This window comes from Brassica rapa, chromosome A02, assembly GCF_000309985.2.
Source record: "Brassica rapa cultivar Chiifu-401-42 chromosome A02, CAAS_Brap_v3.01, whole genome shotgun sequence".
Lineage (NCBI taxonomy): Eukaryota > Viridiplantae > Streptophyta > Magnoliopsida > Brassicales > Brassicaceae > Brassica > Brassica rapa.
Window position 1 is genome coordinate 15,590,351 of NC_024796.2, and position 16,127 is coordinate 15,606,477.

The window sequence follows — 16,127 nt, forward strand, 5'->3', positions numbered from 1 at the left end:
TATACATATACAATATTTTTTGTTGTTATTATATAATTCCTTTCCGATGGGCCGGATCAATTTTTATTAAAAATTATGGAATTAAATTATAATTAATATATCATAGATTGATCGGATTGGAAATTAAACAAATTATGACACAAAAACCTTACTTTTTTCCACCGAACACATTTTTGAAAAAAATGAACAGTATTGTTTCCACAGTTGAATTATTTAGATTTATCTTCCATATGGTTTTGAAAGGTTTCAGATCAACCATCGAATTGATACATGCCATTTTAATGCTTTTAGTCGTATGCTTAAGGAAAACTTACATTTTTGTAATTTAAAGTTGTTTAAAAAAATTAAAAATATAACATATAAGAAAAATATAACATATAAGATTTCCTTATTTTCGTAATTTAAAGTCGTTTTAAAAAATTTAAAATATAACATATAAAGTTTTCTCATTTTTGTAATTTAAAGTCAATTTAAAATATATCATATAAGAAAAAAAAATATTTTTTTTATTATATGGTTAATATGATTGTTTAATTTTTTAATAATATAAAATTAAAAAAAAATGAAGAGTGATGCAAAAATTGTAATCAAATCTTTATTATTCATAATCACAATTGTCATATATAAGTTAATCATATTAGGTAATTTCCTAGCTTTTATTTAAGGAAAGAATACACACTACTTATATTTTAGGTTAATAAAATGTTCCCTGGTAATTGAATTTGAACCAACATTTTTTTCAATTGATTCTTAAGCTGCAATGTAAGCTAAATTGTCATTTTAATTAAGTGACACCTAAGCATTGTTTATTTTTAATTTATAAACTAAATGTTACAATTTTTTAAATGATTCTAAATTAATATATAGGCGATATGGTTTTAAAAGATTGCAGATCAACCATCGAATTGATACACGTCATTTTAATGCTTTTAGTCGTATGCGTAAGGAAAAATTATATTTTTTTAATTTAAAATCATTTTAAATTTTAAAATACAACATATAAGAAAAAATATAACATATAAGAAAAATATAACATATAAGATTTTTTTTTGTAATTTAAAGTCGTTTTTAAAAAAATTAAAATATAACATATAAGGTTTCCTCATTTTTGTAATTTAAAGTCATTTTAAAATATTCAAAATATAACATATATGAAAAAGTCTATTTTTTATTATAAGGTTAATCTGATTTTTTTAATAATATAAAATTAAATAAAAATGAAGAAAGATACAAAAATTGCTATTAAATCTTTATTATTCATAGTCATTAATTGTCATATATATGTTAATCATATTAGGTAATTCTGTAGCTTTTATTTAAGTAAAGAATACATGCTTCTTATATTTTGAATTAATATAATGTTTCTTAATAATTGAATTTGGACCAATATTTTTTCAATTGATTTTTAAGCTGCCATGTAAACTAAATTGTTATCTTAATTAAGTGACATCTAAGTCGGGTCTCTTTTTAATTAGTATAAGCTTAATGTTACAATTTTTTAAATGATTTTCAGTTAAATAGAGAGGAACTTTTTTAGATTAACGTGTGCGACAAAATGACATTAACTAATACAGAAGCCTTGGTTGCAAAGTTTTCGTGTATTTTCCTTATCTTATCTTACGCAAATTTTATTTTCCTTATCTTACGATAATTTAATTTCGATTGAAGCTTTGGTTGTTAAGTTTTCGTGTATTAAATACAAAATTAACTCTTTTAACAGATACACAATTTTGCTTATCAAGGCCAATAAATTCGATAAATATTTCATCCCTCAAAAACGAACAGTGATTCTTAATTGTTATTTTTATTAAGGAAATCTACATTAAAGTTAACAATTTTCCTGTTATTCAATGTGCATACTTACCCACCACCATTAATTTGCATTGTCCAACAGACTTTTTATTGATTATGCTTCGGTTCAATGAAAATGGATGCCACAGTGAACCAACATAGACATTGCGAAACTGTGTTCCATAATTGGGTTTTTTAATTTAACTAAACGACCACAAAATGACAAATGAGTACTGTTCTTGAGTTTAACAATCGGTTTGTAAGGCAAGACAATCGTGTATCCACAATGCATACTAATTAACATGTTCAGCTACTGTGATTATATAAAGTGTAGGTTAATCAAGCTGCATTAGACATTTGACACGTTTGACACCATACGTGATTTTAAACAGGCCACAACCATTGTTACAGGAACTGATGTTTTTCATTTTCATGTTTAAAACTTGTACGTATAGCTGCATTAGTATTTTTATTCATGTGTAAATAATATGCAAAATGGTTTTATAATTCCACTAACTGATCTTCAAAATTTGTTTGCTAAAGTTAGAGGCAGCGCTATGCGACTGTCTTTACTCAGACCACTAACTGATCTTTAAAAGTATTTTTATTAGACAATTATAATATGCAAAATGGTTTTATAATATCATCCGCTGATATGATATGATCCGAACAATATCATGAGTCTATGCGACTGTCTTTGCTCCGTCCGAAATTGTATTTTGCTAGGGAATTTATTTTTAGACTATGTTATTCCTAAATGTTTTCTACTTCTGTCATGTCAGCTTTTAGAAGGCTTAAAAAGCTGCCACATAGGATGGGGTCTATTTTTAATTAGTACAAAATTCAGGTTATAACTATTTAAAAGATTCTCAATTAATATATAAGGGATACCCCTGCTATTTTAATTTTTAGCAAATTTCTTTCCAGATTAACAAGCTTATAAGTTTATTGAATTGTGTATTTAAGTTTACTCTTTAAAAAAAAAATATTATGTGAAAAAAATAAGTGTTATTCATCTCCTGCATAATAGCTAAAACTTTGCTGTTTTAGTATACAAAATGTAAGAAATAGCGTTTCAGAAGACACAATATAACAAAGTGTGATCATGTAGTGTTAATACTCTTTTTACATACAACATGTCATTTAGGTAGCGAGTATGGGGTTCCTTTCTTCATCGATATCTATCGCAAGCACACGCTCTAAGTCAGAGCCGCTTGGTCCTTCCGCGTACAGGGTCGGAAGATATGCCTTATATGCCGGCAAATACCTCGACACAAAATCATTCACCTATAACAGATGTTTCAACATTATTATATATAACAAGCACAAGAGTACTAGTTAGTAACTGTCTAACACGGTCAAAACGTTACCAATACCTCATCATCTGACATCCCTGGTTTGCCAGCCTGCCTCATTGCTATTTCCGCCTGTCCAAAAACCAAATCACAGTATAGTGTTTGTATAATAAACGCAGCGAAAACTTTTCATATTTTTTTTTTTTTTGGTTGTTGATTAGATATACAAAACCTGAAGACGCCACCTATATACATAACTTGGGTCCTTGATTTTGATGACCACCCAAGCGTTTATGTACTTGTCCCATGCCTCGTAATACGCTTCAAGGTTCTTGTTCACAGTCTCCAGCTATAGAAAGAGAACAGAGTTTTTCATTACAGGATGCAAGTGATATCAGATGTATTAGTACTCTTGAGAAAACCTGAGGATCCACTGCTTTAACGGCTTCAGCAGGAAGAGGTTTAAAACCAAGCATCCATCCCTCAAAGAGAATAACCTGAAACCAAAATAAAATGTAGTGGTCTGTCGTTAACTTTGAAACAGAAACAACTTGACAAAGAAGATAGAAATATATATACCTTTAGAGGTCCTTCAACTTCAGGCCATGTTGTTGCATCGGCTCTGTCACCCCTCCCGCTGTAGGCAGACTGCATCCAAAAATAGGAATGAATATCTCAACAAGTTAATACCTGCTTCCTCTCTGTTTTAATGATACAAAGTGATTAGGCAGAGAGAAGGTAAAATCAAGCTGTGACACTCACCTTATCGTACCGAGGAACTTTCATCTTCATGCCTATCAATGACCAAACAAAACTCACAAGGTAAATAAAGATATCAACAGCCAAGAATAAAACTTGTACTGACGGAAACTAACCGTCCTTGGTCAGTTGAGTCAGGGCTTCGATTGTTTCGACAGAGAATGGAAGATCATGGCTTCCTGCATTTCCACGATACTGAAGAAAACATATAATATGATACAAAATCAAGATATGTTCAAACTAAAGCAGAAATGACAAAAACGTTGAGAAATTTGAAGATGTTTCTACTACCTCTAGGAGTGCATTTCCTGAATTCTCTTCTCTCAATTTAGCCTGAGACAATAAAAATAAATAAATAAATAAATAAAATGGTCCAGGCAAAGAGAGAGTACTAGTAAAACCTTACCTGGCCTTGTGCAGTCAAGTAAAAATCGTCTATGGATATTGTTGCCGACTTCCTGAGATATATTGCTTTTAGTTAGTACTAAAAACCATCACAGGGACTTAGATATAGTAAACTGCAGTGTACATTTTGGTAGTTTTGAAAAGATAATCAAGTGCAAACACAAGTGTAGTCTTGCCACATCCTTGAGGGGCGCTGAATCCAATCTGCATTTTCCCAATCACATGTATCAGATAAGTCATGCATCATCTTAAGATCTATAGCCCAAAAAAAAAAGTAACTAGTACCACAAGTGGAGGCACATCATCTCCATCTTTAAACTTGGAAGTATGCAGAGCAATCTGATCTTGGCACCAAACAAAGACGGGGATATAGTAATGGTAAAGCCTGGCCTTCTGGGGAATGGTGAGCATAAGCTCATTAAGCTGAAAGAGTCTGCAGAGCTGGGAGCCATAGAGCAACCATTTGTCAATGGACTGACCAACATTATCAGGAGTGATGCCGATCTTGTCCACGAGTGGACCCGAGCAAATGAACTCAAAAAGGTCAGACACTGAAGAGACATCCACTGTTTTGCTTGGTAATGCTGGGCATTTCTTGGACGTCAGCAGCGCATAACTTGTAGGCGAATCAAGAACCATTGAATTGTCTTGAATCCACGAGCAACCACACCCTACAACACGTATTGCTAAGAATACATCAGTTAGTCTCTAACAATAAATTTCAAGCAGATGAAACATAATAATACAAACTGACAAAAGATGGATAGGTGTGGCAATCATCAACCAATCTGATACTAAAGTTTTACCTTTAAAACCAAAACAACTCACAAAAGATCAAAACTTTGAACCACAAAGGAGAGAATAAAGGGAAGAGGCATCGTTTTTACCAGAGAAAGAGAAATGGGTCTGAAGCAGAGAAAGCTTGGAGGAGGCAGAAGAAGCGGTAACGACATGGTCATCGTTAAATTTGGAAGAGGAAAGAAAACGTCTTTTGAAACTAAAAGTATTGTAAACAGAGTGACAAGGAAAGGGATAGCCTTTTTTGAGATAAAATCTATTATTAGTAGTAGTAGATTGCTGAAGAGTGGCTTGCCATGGCGACCATATCAAACTTGATGATGTTGCCCCCGCCATTCTCTCTCAGCCTCTCTCTCAGCAAGAAAGCAGCGAAGGAGAAGCAAACTGATGATATTTATTTTCTATTATTTCCCAAAAAAACAATACTTGCTTACAGTAGAATAGAATATGTGAGTCATATTCATCCGTGATAATGTGTTGTTAATGCTCTGTCAATCTCTGTCATTATGTCAAATACTGTTTCTTTTTTTTATACCCAAAAAAAATGTATATTCTGTTCTTTAAACCAATGACGTAACTTCAATTTTTCTAGTAATAAATTCTGTCTTAATTAATTAAGGGCTGTGTTAAAAAAAAATTAATTAAGGGATTGATTTGAAAATTGCTTTCGAGTAGTAAAAAAAACAATCTCGACCAGAACAAATCAGGTTTGGAAGAACCAAACAAGTCTACACTAAACCGGATTATACCGGTTACTCTTTGGTATGATGAGACCGTGGAAAGATTGCTGCTACCGTTTTATTTGACAGAGAGAGAGAGAGGGAGTGAGTAACAGATGATCAAATCAATGACCGGAGGACGGTCCACCACAAAATGTTGTTACAGTCTTCGTGTTAGGAGATGAACCGCGCTCGGTTTAGTCTCTTTTGCTCAGAATAGCCTATCAGGTAGCTTAGGAGAAATGAACACTGCTACGGATTTGAACTGCAAAAATAAGCTCTTACATTTATAACACGATCGATGAAGCCAGCTGAACGTTTTTTCTTACGGAAACAAACTTATTATTTTTACCTTGTCTTGTTTGTACTTCATGCGTATGGAGTTTAAGGGACATCCTTTGGTGTTCAGCTGCAGCTCTTGCAAGGCCTGAACACATGTTTTAAGATCCGAGGCTTTGTACGTTGTGTAATGCTCCAGTGTTGGATTCTGTACATAAAAAAGAATAAAACGCGTGAGTTTCAAGAATCCTGGAACAGAAACATAAGCGATGTGTGTCTTAACGACATAAGAACAGACCCAAGGGTGGCTTGATTGGTTCACTGTCCACTTGGCAAGAAACACAGCCGATGCAGCTATAACCGAAGGAAGATACTTCAAGAACTCATACTCTACTAACGTCAGTTCCGTCAGATAATTCGCCAGAAACTCCATTTCCACACTTGGCATCATCTGCATATCAACATTCCCCCCAAATAAAAAGTTTTAATCCTTCTGCTATATGGTTGATTGGCATAGATACATTTGTACAAGAAAGCAAAAGGCAAAGGGAAGCAAAATTACAAAGTGAGAAGCTTGAGCTGCTCGGAGAAACCTCCTGAGGAATGTTTTAGAAGTGGGAGTGTAAATTTGAAAGCTAAAATGCTTCAGTACTTGGCTCTCCATTTCCAACACCTCATCTCTTGTGTAAGTGTTATCCGTTATGCTGCAGAACTCTTCAATGCGTGGTGCATTGATTTCCTCATACTTCCTTCAAAACAAGTTTCAAGAAACAAACATACAATAACTTCTTTTAGACGCTCTGCCTTTCAGACCAAGCATTACTGTTTGATAATTCTGATAAGATATTATTATTATTAAGTGAACTTACGAAGCAATGAGCATACAAGTGACACCGAGCAATTGAAGTCTTTGTCTTTCCATGTAGTTCCCTTGCAGAAACCAATCTATGAGATACACTGTGAGGTAGAGAGTGTCAGGTACAAGTGTGTATTCCTCTGAGACCTGCAAGAGTTATATGACTTGTGAGAATATTGTCATAAGTCACAAGAAAATAAAATAAAATAAAAAGAGTGGATCTAGCGCTAACCTCAACAAGCCAATCAACCAGGATTCCCCTCATTGTCTGAGTCACATCTCTTTGTGTTCTCTCCATAAAACCAGGACATGGTCTGCGTTTAAGCTGCTCAAGTAAGACAAAGTAGTTAGATAACCAGATGCAATGTCCTTCCTAGGATATCAAAAAAATCCAAGAGGGTTATTAGTACCTCAGCAACACGCAGGTTGTAGTGTATTTCAGGTGCATAAAGGCTACAGAGTAGAGGATCCTTAACATCTGAATCAATGTCAATGAATTTTGGGCTACTTGTCTCAACTGTAAACAAATTGCAATAAGAAGAAAAAAAACGAGTATCAGCAATGTTAACAAACCACTCACATAGCAACAGATGGCTAGAACACTTGTAAAAATTTTACCTGTAGAAGAAGTTGATCTCACAGGGGGTGGTCTTGGAGGCAACCTGGAAAAGCTACAAGATGCTTTGTTTGTGCCTGTACAGCCAGACAAGCTTACTCCTGCTGAATCAGACACAACTTTTGACTTTGCATTATCTGTAACTTCCGAAGTAGTAGAAGATGATGCCACCTTGGAAGAACCTGCCCTTCCCTTCTCTATCTGCTCAACATTTTCCACCTTAAAAAATGGGAAAGAGACCACAATTGTCAGCTGCAACAGACATATTTTTTGGTAAATTTAAAAAAAAAAAGCAGCATTGTGCATATAAACAACCTGTGTTTTAGCTGCACTGAAGCAGCTTGTGGTATAAGAATTCTCGCAGGTAACATTTGAGATATCCTTAAGAACAGCTCTCTTCTTAGGTGCATTGGTTGTCGTATCATCCAAGGCTGTTCTTTTACTGTTTGCTCTCAGAACCATTCCCTTGTTGATCAGTGTGATGGCAGCCACATCTGAAGATGTAACCAGTTTAGAAGAAGCACGCAGAGCAGAAGCAAGGGCACGAGTTATAGGGCGAGCAAGGAGCGGAATGGTGGTGTTTCCAGAAACAGCTTTCTCCTTCCCCATGATTGAAACCCCTATTTGATGTTTTTGGTGGTCTTAGCAGCACATCATCTACTAGAGATCTGTGAAACAGAAGTAGGAAGATGATTAATTAGAAGAAAAGGATGCAACAGGACAGGACAGGACAGAGAGATATGTTTATCCAGCTAAAGCAGACAGACAAGCTAGAATGAAAGAATAGCAATTGCATATAAGATGTTGGGAGATATACATGGTTTAGTCCCAAAAAAGAAAAAAGGGAAGTTGATCTAATAAAGAGACAAAGTGATCTTTGATGAGACAACCCCAAATGTATATCACATAATTGTTACAGAGACTCTCTCCAAACTAGTCCAGACAAATTGGAGATTAAAATCATCAAGTTATTTTCTTTTTGCTCATTGAAGAAGAAAATCAAAACAGTAGCACAGGAAAATCCTCAACGCTTGAAAAAGTCGCATCACAATTAAGTGCAACCAATAGCGTAAAATTTGGAGATATTAAAAATATTGAAGAAAATCTTAAAAGTTTTTATTTATCGATTAGAAACAGGAGTAGATGAAGAGCTTCATCTCGGAAGCATCCACCTTAGGAAAACCAACAGACAAAACTCATGAAGATCATTTGCCAAAGAACCCTTTATCGATCCCATGGACGAACCCAATCAAACTCACATTTTCTTTTACCCATCAAAAATTTCCGAATGAGGAAAAAAACTTCAAGAAACTTTCAAGAAAACCCCGTCGGAACATTGATCTCTACAAACCCATCAACAACAAACAAGAAAAAAAAAGAAAAAAACTTACTCCGCTTCAGAGATTTTTTCAAGAAGAAAAAAGAAAAGAAAGGAAACTCCTTTTCTTTTTCTTTGTGGGAGCTCTCCGAAGAAGGGAGCTTTGGGGCAGATGGAGAGAGTAAATGTATTAGTCTATTCTCTTTTATGCGAAAGCAAGTGAGCGGGATATATGAGAGAGCCTGGTTGGGTTTAAAGTTACTAATTTAATCATTCATCTTTTAAAATTAGAAACTTTCTTATTTCTATCATAAAATTGTTTATTTGTGAATCTCGTTGACTGTTTGACCATCAATCAACTGAGGGAAAATGAAACAACTTAACATATAGTCTTTTGTGTGGAAAATCTTGATTGTTAAGTGATTGGTGATTCATTTTTCTTTTCAATTTCAAGTATGTGATTGATCATAATTTTTTGTTTGTCTTAAGCTAACTAATCATTTGCCTTTTTTATATCTTAATCACATTTGCTATTTTAGGTATTCATTTCTCCATTTAACTTCTTGTAGTTAATTAGAACTTATACATATGTTGTTTTTTCCTTTCGAATGTTTCTTACTTTCTTTATTTATCTAATTTTTTGTTAGTAAGGTCTTAAATTAAACAAACAAAAATTAGTAAGGGAAACAATAGAGAGCAATAGTTATGTTTTCCGATGAATTTACACATTTATCTACACCGTTCAAATCCGCTTTCACTTTGACTCATTTTTAAAATGGGATGTTACTCTAGACAGCGTGGCTATTCATCCAAAGGTAAATGTCAGTGATTATAAAACATAGTTATATTTTAAAGTTGAAATATAAGTGATTAAGTTACGAATTCTGTTCAAACTTTTAAGTCTTGAATGAAGATTCCACCAGTTTTTTTTTTAATGGTTAAGTTTAAACTTTTGAAATATTTTTAAAAACTAACTACTAGTAAAATAAAAACAAAGACCAAACGCATGTTTATCCTTGAATCAGTCAATTCTTGTTTATCTTTTTACGTTTCGATTGATCTTTAATTATTCCTTAAAGCTTATTTGGATACCACATGCTAAGGATGATCATCCATAAATTCTAAGTTATCCTTTCAGTTTTAAAATAATTGTGTAGAGCTTAAAGAATCTGTTCTATTCCTATTGGATTTGCTCCGTTTTAAAAACATACTTGGACTTTGTCGTCTCTAGTATTGATTAAAAGATAGCATTATTTTGATAAGAACTTTTAACTTGGTGTAAAACGAAACTTACATCTAATTTCCCTATAGAACGGTTACTTAGACCAGGTCCACATGAACTTGGTTATTTAGGGTGGGGGATTTGTCCACGATAAAACGCTCTACAAAATTATTTGAAATAACAGGAATCATAAAACTGTACTAGATCTCCTTCTCCTCGGACGCCATAAGATATAATAAATAAATTATAATAGTATTTTGATGCTGAGATCTGCACGAGCCACTCAGAAAAAGAAAAGATACTGATAGAGTGAATAATAAAGTGGTGGAATCTGCATTTTCAGGTTTTGTTGTGTTCCACGACTTAATGCTCAATCTGATGATCTATTTTTCTGTATGTATACACAAATTTTAGACTAAAAGAGCTATGAGACTATTATGCATCGTTACATAAATCTCTAGCCGTTTCTTCATCATCTAAGAAACATATAGATAGTATTTTGTTTTGTTTTGTTTTTTTTATAAAAAAGCCAAGTATTTTGAAATTTCAGAGATGCATAATATGAATTTGACCATTTTGTTGTTTGATAGGCTTTTATTGTTCACTATTTAAATGGGATGTTGTCTTGAAACGTGTAAGACTAATAGTTTAGTGGTGTGTACTGTATACTAGTATTCTCGTTGTTTATCACCCGAATTCAGAACTTCCCATAATGAATATTATAAAGGTAATTTATAAATATATCGATTTCAAATTGCATCTGAAGAACGACTACTGAAAACAGAAGATGTAGAGATACAACCATATTTGAAACATGAACTGAATTTATTTTGAAATAAAGATCAGACTTTTTCGTCGATCGGAAGAAATTTGAACCAGTCTAATCTCTTCCAAAACCCGGAACCAGCAGACGCATGATGTAAAGGACTTTTCCTAATGAAAATTAAACTAAAGAGTAGTAAAGACATAATAAATTTAATATGTGTGTTAAATCATTACGTTTTTTTTGTTAAACTGTAAATATCATATAAATGAAAGAAAATTTTATAATGCAAACCTAATGTCTGAACCAGCAAAAAGAAATAAAAACAAAATGGATCACCTATTTTCCTTACAATGAATAGATTCTATCTCAACCACATAACCATAAGAAAACAGAAATGATTTTTTTGTTTCCTGGCTGAAATAATGTTTCTAAATCATTACGTTGGTAAAATGTAATACTTGAAATTTTGATTTTATTTGAAAATGTACGTTGTCTTTAAAAGCAAAATTCGATGGTTCGGTTCTTTTAAGCGAAACTGTAATAAAGTCAAAATGATTTATAAGTCAAAATTTTCATGCAAAAATTTGATGTTAAATGATTATAAGTTATAACCGAAACAATCATACAAAAAAAGGAACAAAAAATTATAGTTGTTACTAGTTATATATACAGGCACTGCACAACACACGAGTAATTTCAAAAGCTACGCTAAAGGAGCAAGAACCAAAAGTCTTAACCACTGACCACATCATGTATGGAGTTACATAAATTCAAAAGCTATAAATATTGAAATTGAAATTTACGAAAGATATCTATTGTATGGATCGAATTAAAAAGGAATTAAAAAGTATAAATAAAAATATCTTATATGGAAGATGAATGCGTTAAAGCTGTTAGTGTGAGAAGGACGTAACGAGGGAGTCGTCGTGGACCTTATAATAATAACGTTTTATTGAAAGACCAAAAAAAGGTTAGAACTACAGTCTACAGAATTCAAACTAACACACACACCCACATAGAAAAAAAGCAAAAATAATATAAAAGGGTACTTCAAACTCACAAACAGATCTATACTCTTACATACATTAAAACATGTCATGTTTGGTTGTTACACTTTTTATTTGAATCACCAACTCTCCCCCACATCTGACCACATAAGAAAACACCAATAAATTTGCATGCAAAGTCTGAGTAATATGATATGATGATCCATTACTTTACTCCCTTTGTAATAACAAAGTTGGGGTCGATTAGAATATATGCATTACACAAACAACCATGAAACGTATGTGGGTGCATATATTTATACAAACATATGTTTGTGGGTGTGTGTAGATTATACCCAGTCACACACAAGGGCGGATCCAGCAACAAAATTAGTATGGAGTATGTAATGTAAAACATATTTAGAATTAACATGGGTATTTACATGAATTGTAGGTTAATTCTTCAAAGAAAAAAATTTCACCATGGGGCACAGGACCCACCTAAGCCCTTACTGGGTCCGGTCACACACATACACACACGGAAGACCAATAAATTTTGACGCAAAGCTTGAGTGGTAACGTGATATAATGGGGTTTACTTGGTTTGTTACAACAAAAATGGGGTGGAGGAATATATGTATATATATACACACACAAGTTACACTTGCACATTGAGGTGAAATTGAATTGAATGGAATGGGGGTATAATGAAAATATGGGTTGATATACAGAAACACAAAGGGGCCATTATGTGAACTAGTGGTATTCCGGCGCTACGCGCCGGGTTCGTATGTTTTATTCTCTAATGAATTCAAAATTGTTTGTAATCATGGAATCACCAGTATCTCTAAATAAACTCTTACATTGTGTGTGTCTGTTCTTTAGCTGCTTCATATGATATTGTTGGGAGTTACATTTGATGGATGTTGTTGGGAGATGTTACATTTGATGGTCGATACGGGTTTCTAACAAACATAGATTATGTTATTGTGTTTTCTAGTTATGGGTATTCTTTCTTTTCGTTGTTCATTGGCATATATAGTTGTTTTTATTAAATAGTAAATTAGTAATTTGTTTTAGGAGAATTCCCATATATAATTAATGTACTATATCTTTAGAAGTATTTCTGTTTCTAAATTTTCAACGTTAGTCTTGATATTGTTTTGTTGCTGATTTTGAATTGTAAATTTACTATAATAGGCTAATTATAGGTTTATTTTAGGTCAATAGATGTGTACTTCCATAGTTTTACAATCACAATGAATATTTTTATTTTTATATAGTTTAATGAGTATATTGACACGTTATTCGTCATTCTATTATTTTCAATTTTGTATCTCTCAATTCATTTTTTTTATATGTTTTTGACATGATTATTTTACTATCAGTGGTAAGTTCACTATCACATTATATTTATATCTATTTATTTTTGGCTTTCTAGCCATTATGTTGTTGATTTTCTTTTTAAAATAATACCTAATAATGTACATTATTCTTCTTTAATATTTTATTTAGTCTAGTTTTTGATGTATATTTATTTTATTAAGTTTGTTATACTCCATAATTGTGTTATTGTTTGGATTAAGCTTTTTCATTGTATATTGAAATGTTTTGGTCTGAAATATTTTTTATATATCATCTGGTGTGTCAATCACCACTTGATGAGTCTTTCTTCTCAGCCTTTCTGATTTTTTGACATTAAATGTTATGATAATAATTTTCTATATTGTATAATTTAAATTTCAGTTATTTATATATATATATATATATATATATATATGTTGTTTGGTCATCAAATTTGTTACTATGATGTGTTAACTACCATTTGATGAGTCTTTCTCATTAAACTTTTTTTAACTTTTCTGGTTCGTTGTATTCAGGATATGCAATGTATATCTTGGTCTCAATAGATTGTGCGGTTTTGTGATGTTACTTTTATAAATCATTGAGTGCTTGTTTATTTTAGAATCAAATATCTTCACCTTGTTTGCAAAATATTAATCTTTTAGCCTGCTAGGTACCTTTGAGTTCTCTGGTAGTACGTGATGGGCCAGGTGAGTTGATCATCCCAGCCAGGGATACTATGGCGATGAGATCATTTGAAGCTTCAAGTGAGTTTTTTTATTTTGCAGAAGTCTTTTTCTTAACCATATTGACTGAGAAAATGTTAGGTTGCAGTGAATATTTGTAGTGTTTCTTGTGAGGAAAACGTATGAACCGCTTGAGAAGGTGTGAGTTATGAAATTATATTCATGTTAGATGGCTCGTGTAATTACCAATGTTTATTACAGGTGACGTCTGATCTAATAGTTTGACCTGGCCCACAAAACCGGTTTGGTTTTCAAACAGATGACGTACAAATAGATGAACACTGGGAGTCGTGTTTAAATAATAATTTTGGTGGGGGCTAGAAGGAGGTAAACCAGAATGCCAAGTGTCAATGTCCATAAGTTTTCGGAGGAGAAAGTTTAAATGTTCCAGATTTTATAAATTTCGGACAATGATGATGTTCATGAGATGTCTCAGTAAAAAGCTTTTTATTTGATGTTTGGATATATCAGTGAACATGACCTCTAAAGATCTAATGAATCGCTATATCACGCCTTTTAGAAAGAGTGAAACAAAAACAACGATGCTGTTCAAGTTCAGACAACCATATTTGAAGGAAATTTTATTTTATAAACAATAGACGAACTTTGTTTCCAAGTCAGAACGAAAACTAAAACCAAAGATAAATTAAAACACCGAAGAAGGTTTCATGTGAGGAAAATCTCTAAGAATTAAAAGATCAAAACAGAGGAAAAGAAAGAAAAAACGATAGACTCGATGTAACCGACTTTAAGCTTAGGTCCTCCTTAGCCTATAAAGTTATGCAATGCGTGGCTTCTTACCTTCAGGCACATTCTCCGTGGGTGGATCCTTCCGATTAATCAGAACCAACCAAAACAGTAGCATCAGTTGATTGAGGTGGAGCAGCATCACTCTCTTCAACAATCCAACCACTATCACTCGTAGCTTTTTTTTTCTCAGATGCATGATGGAGCATCATATCAGATGGCTTAGTTGACACTGCTACAGCTCCAGGCATGTCATCACCAGGTGGTTATCACTTCTCTGGACATAAACAAAAAGGCAAGTAGTCAAGAGCAAAGAAGGGATGTTCAGTTCAGGTCTTAGGTATTGGAACTTATTGAGTCTGTACACTCAAGCGATAACATCATGAACAGTCCAAGCCAAGGTAATTGAGGCCTGAATCAGAGTTGCCTGCCATAACCGAAGGTACACCAAACTAAAAAACTTAGTGTTGTTTTTAAACACAAAGGTAAACTAAATAACTCAAATAGCAATTACCTAAGTAAGAAAAATAATATTTAGTTTATTCTCAATTTGAAAATATATTTATTTTTCAGTTTTGTTACTTTTATTAGAAACATATGTCTACCTAACTAATAATTAAAATTTTCATTGTTATTATGTTTAAGCTTAAGGCTTGGTGATATATATAGATTTACCTGAGCTGAAAGTTGAGATGCAATTTGGGGAACCTTCTGTCTTCCAACATCTTTTTTTTTTCATAGCAAATCCACCTATCATCCAAAAGGAAAATGATTACTCATATGAAGCCAGCAACCGACTACAAAAAACTTATAAAAAAGGAAATCATTATACATCGAATCCACTTAATTCTCTGAAAATGCTTCCTCTAATTCTCTGAAAGTGTTCAGCCCGTGGACTTTGTGTGTTAGAGGCTTGGATGAGTGGCTCCTGTAGTCCTGTTGCAGTGAGAGAGTTGAATGTAAGTGTGAAAATATCAAGCGTTGTAAAGATAGTTACAAAAACAATAACCATAAGACCAACCTTATCATCCAATAGTAACATATAGACGCCCATGTGTTCAAATCAAGAATGTGCTATTCGATTTGGTTGAAGTGTTGCATTTCATCGCAGAGAACAATCTCTTAAACCACAATTGAACTGAAACTTTAGAAAAAAAGAATATCTAAAGTTGAATTGAACAATTGAACTTTTCCAATTTCTTGGGTTGTGAAAGACGCGGAGCTAATTAAGATACCTGAGAAGTGAGAGACGAGAAGGAGCTTATCCACACTTCTTCATGGGGCCAATTCGTTAAAGATTTCCGCAGACCCATCTCTTCCTTGCAATCGCATTAATTCATAATCCCGAGAAGCGAGAAGAGTACAGAACAATAATCCTAGAGAGCTATGGCATTACGAAGCAAGAGGTTAGCGACACTTATCTTATCCATCTCTAACAACTCTCAGGTCTGCAATTCCGGTGGGATCGCAAGCATCGGGA

The 16,127-nt window shown here is 33.1% G+C and overlaps 2 protein-coding genes and 1 long non-coding RNA gene across 6 annotated transcripts; 1 reads left to right on the plus strand and 2 right to left on the minus strand.

Moving 5' to 3' along the window:
* Positions 1 to 2,779: 2,779 nt before the first annotated feature.
* Positions 2,780 to 5,487, minus strand: LOC103853260 (D-glycerate 3-kinase, chloroplastic). 2 transcript variants are annotated; one of them, XM_009130178.3, is made up of 12 exons: positions 5,138 to 5,487; positions 4,536 to 4,936; positions 4,375 to 4,454; positions 4,252 to 4,303; positions 4,137 to 4,178; positions 3,962 to 4,040; positions 3,849 to 3,880; positions 3,666 to 3,734; positions 3,509 to 3,583; positions 3,319 to 3,435; positions 3,168 to 3,218; positions 2,780 to 3,078 (listed from the first exon to the last, which is right to left on the minus strand). In XM_009130178.3, exons 1-12 carry the CDS (start codon positions 5,382 to 5,384, stop codon positions 2,935 to 2,937), a joined length of 1,389 nt encoding a protein of 462 aa, XP_009128426.1. In that variant the 5' UTR covers positions 5,385 to 5,487; the 3' UTR covers positions 2,780 to 2,934. The 2 variants fall into 2 exon arrangements, with proteins under 2 accessions (XP_009128426.1, XP_009128428.1); XM_009130180.3 differs by having other exon boundaries at positions 4,536 to 4,921; positions 5,138 to 5,482.
* A 193-nt stretch (positions 5,488 to 5,680) lies between these two features.
* Positions 5,681 to 9,042, minus strand: LOC103853261 (cyclin-A2-4). 2 transcript variants are annotated; one of them, XM_009130181.3, is made up of 10 exons: positions 8,910 to 9,042; positions 7,834 to 8,186; positions 7,521 to 7,737; positions 7,313 to 7,419; positions 7,135 to 7,227; positions 6,916 to 7,049; positions 6,609 to 6,795; positions 6,345 to 6,497; positions 6,120 to 6,254; positions 5,681 to 6,032 (listed from the first exon to the last, which is right to left on the minus strand). In XM_009130181.3, exons 2-10 carry the CDS (start codon positions 8,125 to 8,127, stop codon positions 5,979 to 5,981), a joined length of 1,374 nt encoding a protein of 457 aa, XP_009128429.1. In that variant the 5' UTR covers positions 8,128 to 8,186; positions 8,910 to 9,042; the 3' UTR covers positions 5,681 to 5,978. The 2 variants fall into 2 exon arrangements, with proteins under 2 accessions (XP_009128429.1, XP_033141835.1); XM_033285944.1 differs by lacking the exon at positions 8,910 to 9,042 and adding an exon at positions 8,336 to 8,884.
* Positions 9,043 to 13,681: 4,639 nt separating this feature from the next.
* Positions 13,682 to 14,365, plus strand: LOC103853263. 2 transcript variants are annotated; one of them, XR_004455714.1, is made up of 2 exons: positions 13,682 to 13,921; positions 14,102 to 14,365. It is a non-coding gene; the product is annotated as an uncharacterized LOC103853263 (long non-coding RNA). The 2 variants fall into 2 exon arrangements; XR_004455713.1 differs by having other exon boundaries at positions 13,782 to 13,921; positions 13,982 to 14,365.
* The last annotated feature ends 1,762 nt before the right edge of the window (positions 14,366 to 16,127 follow it).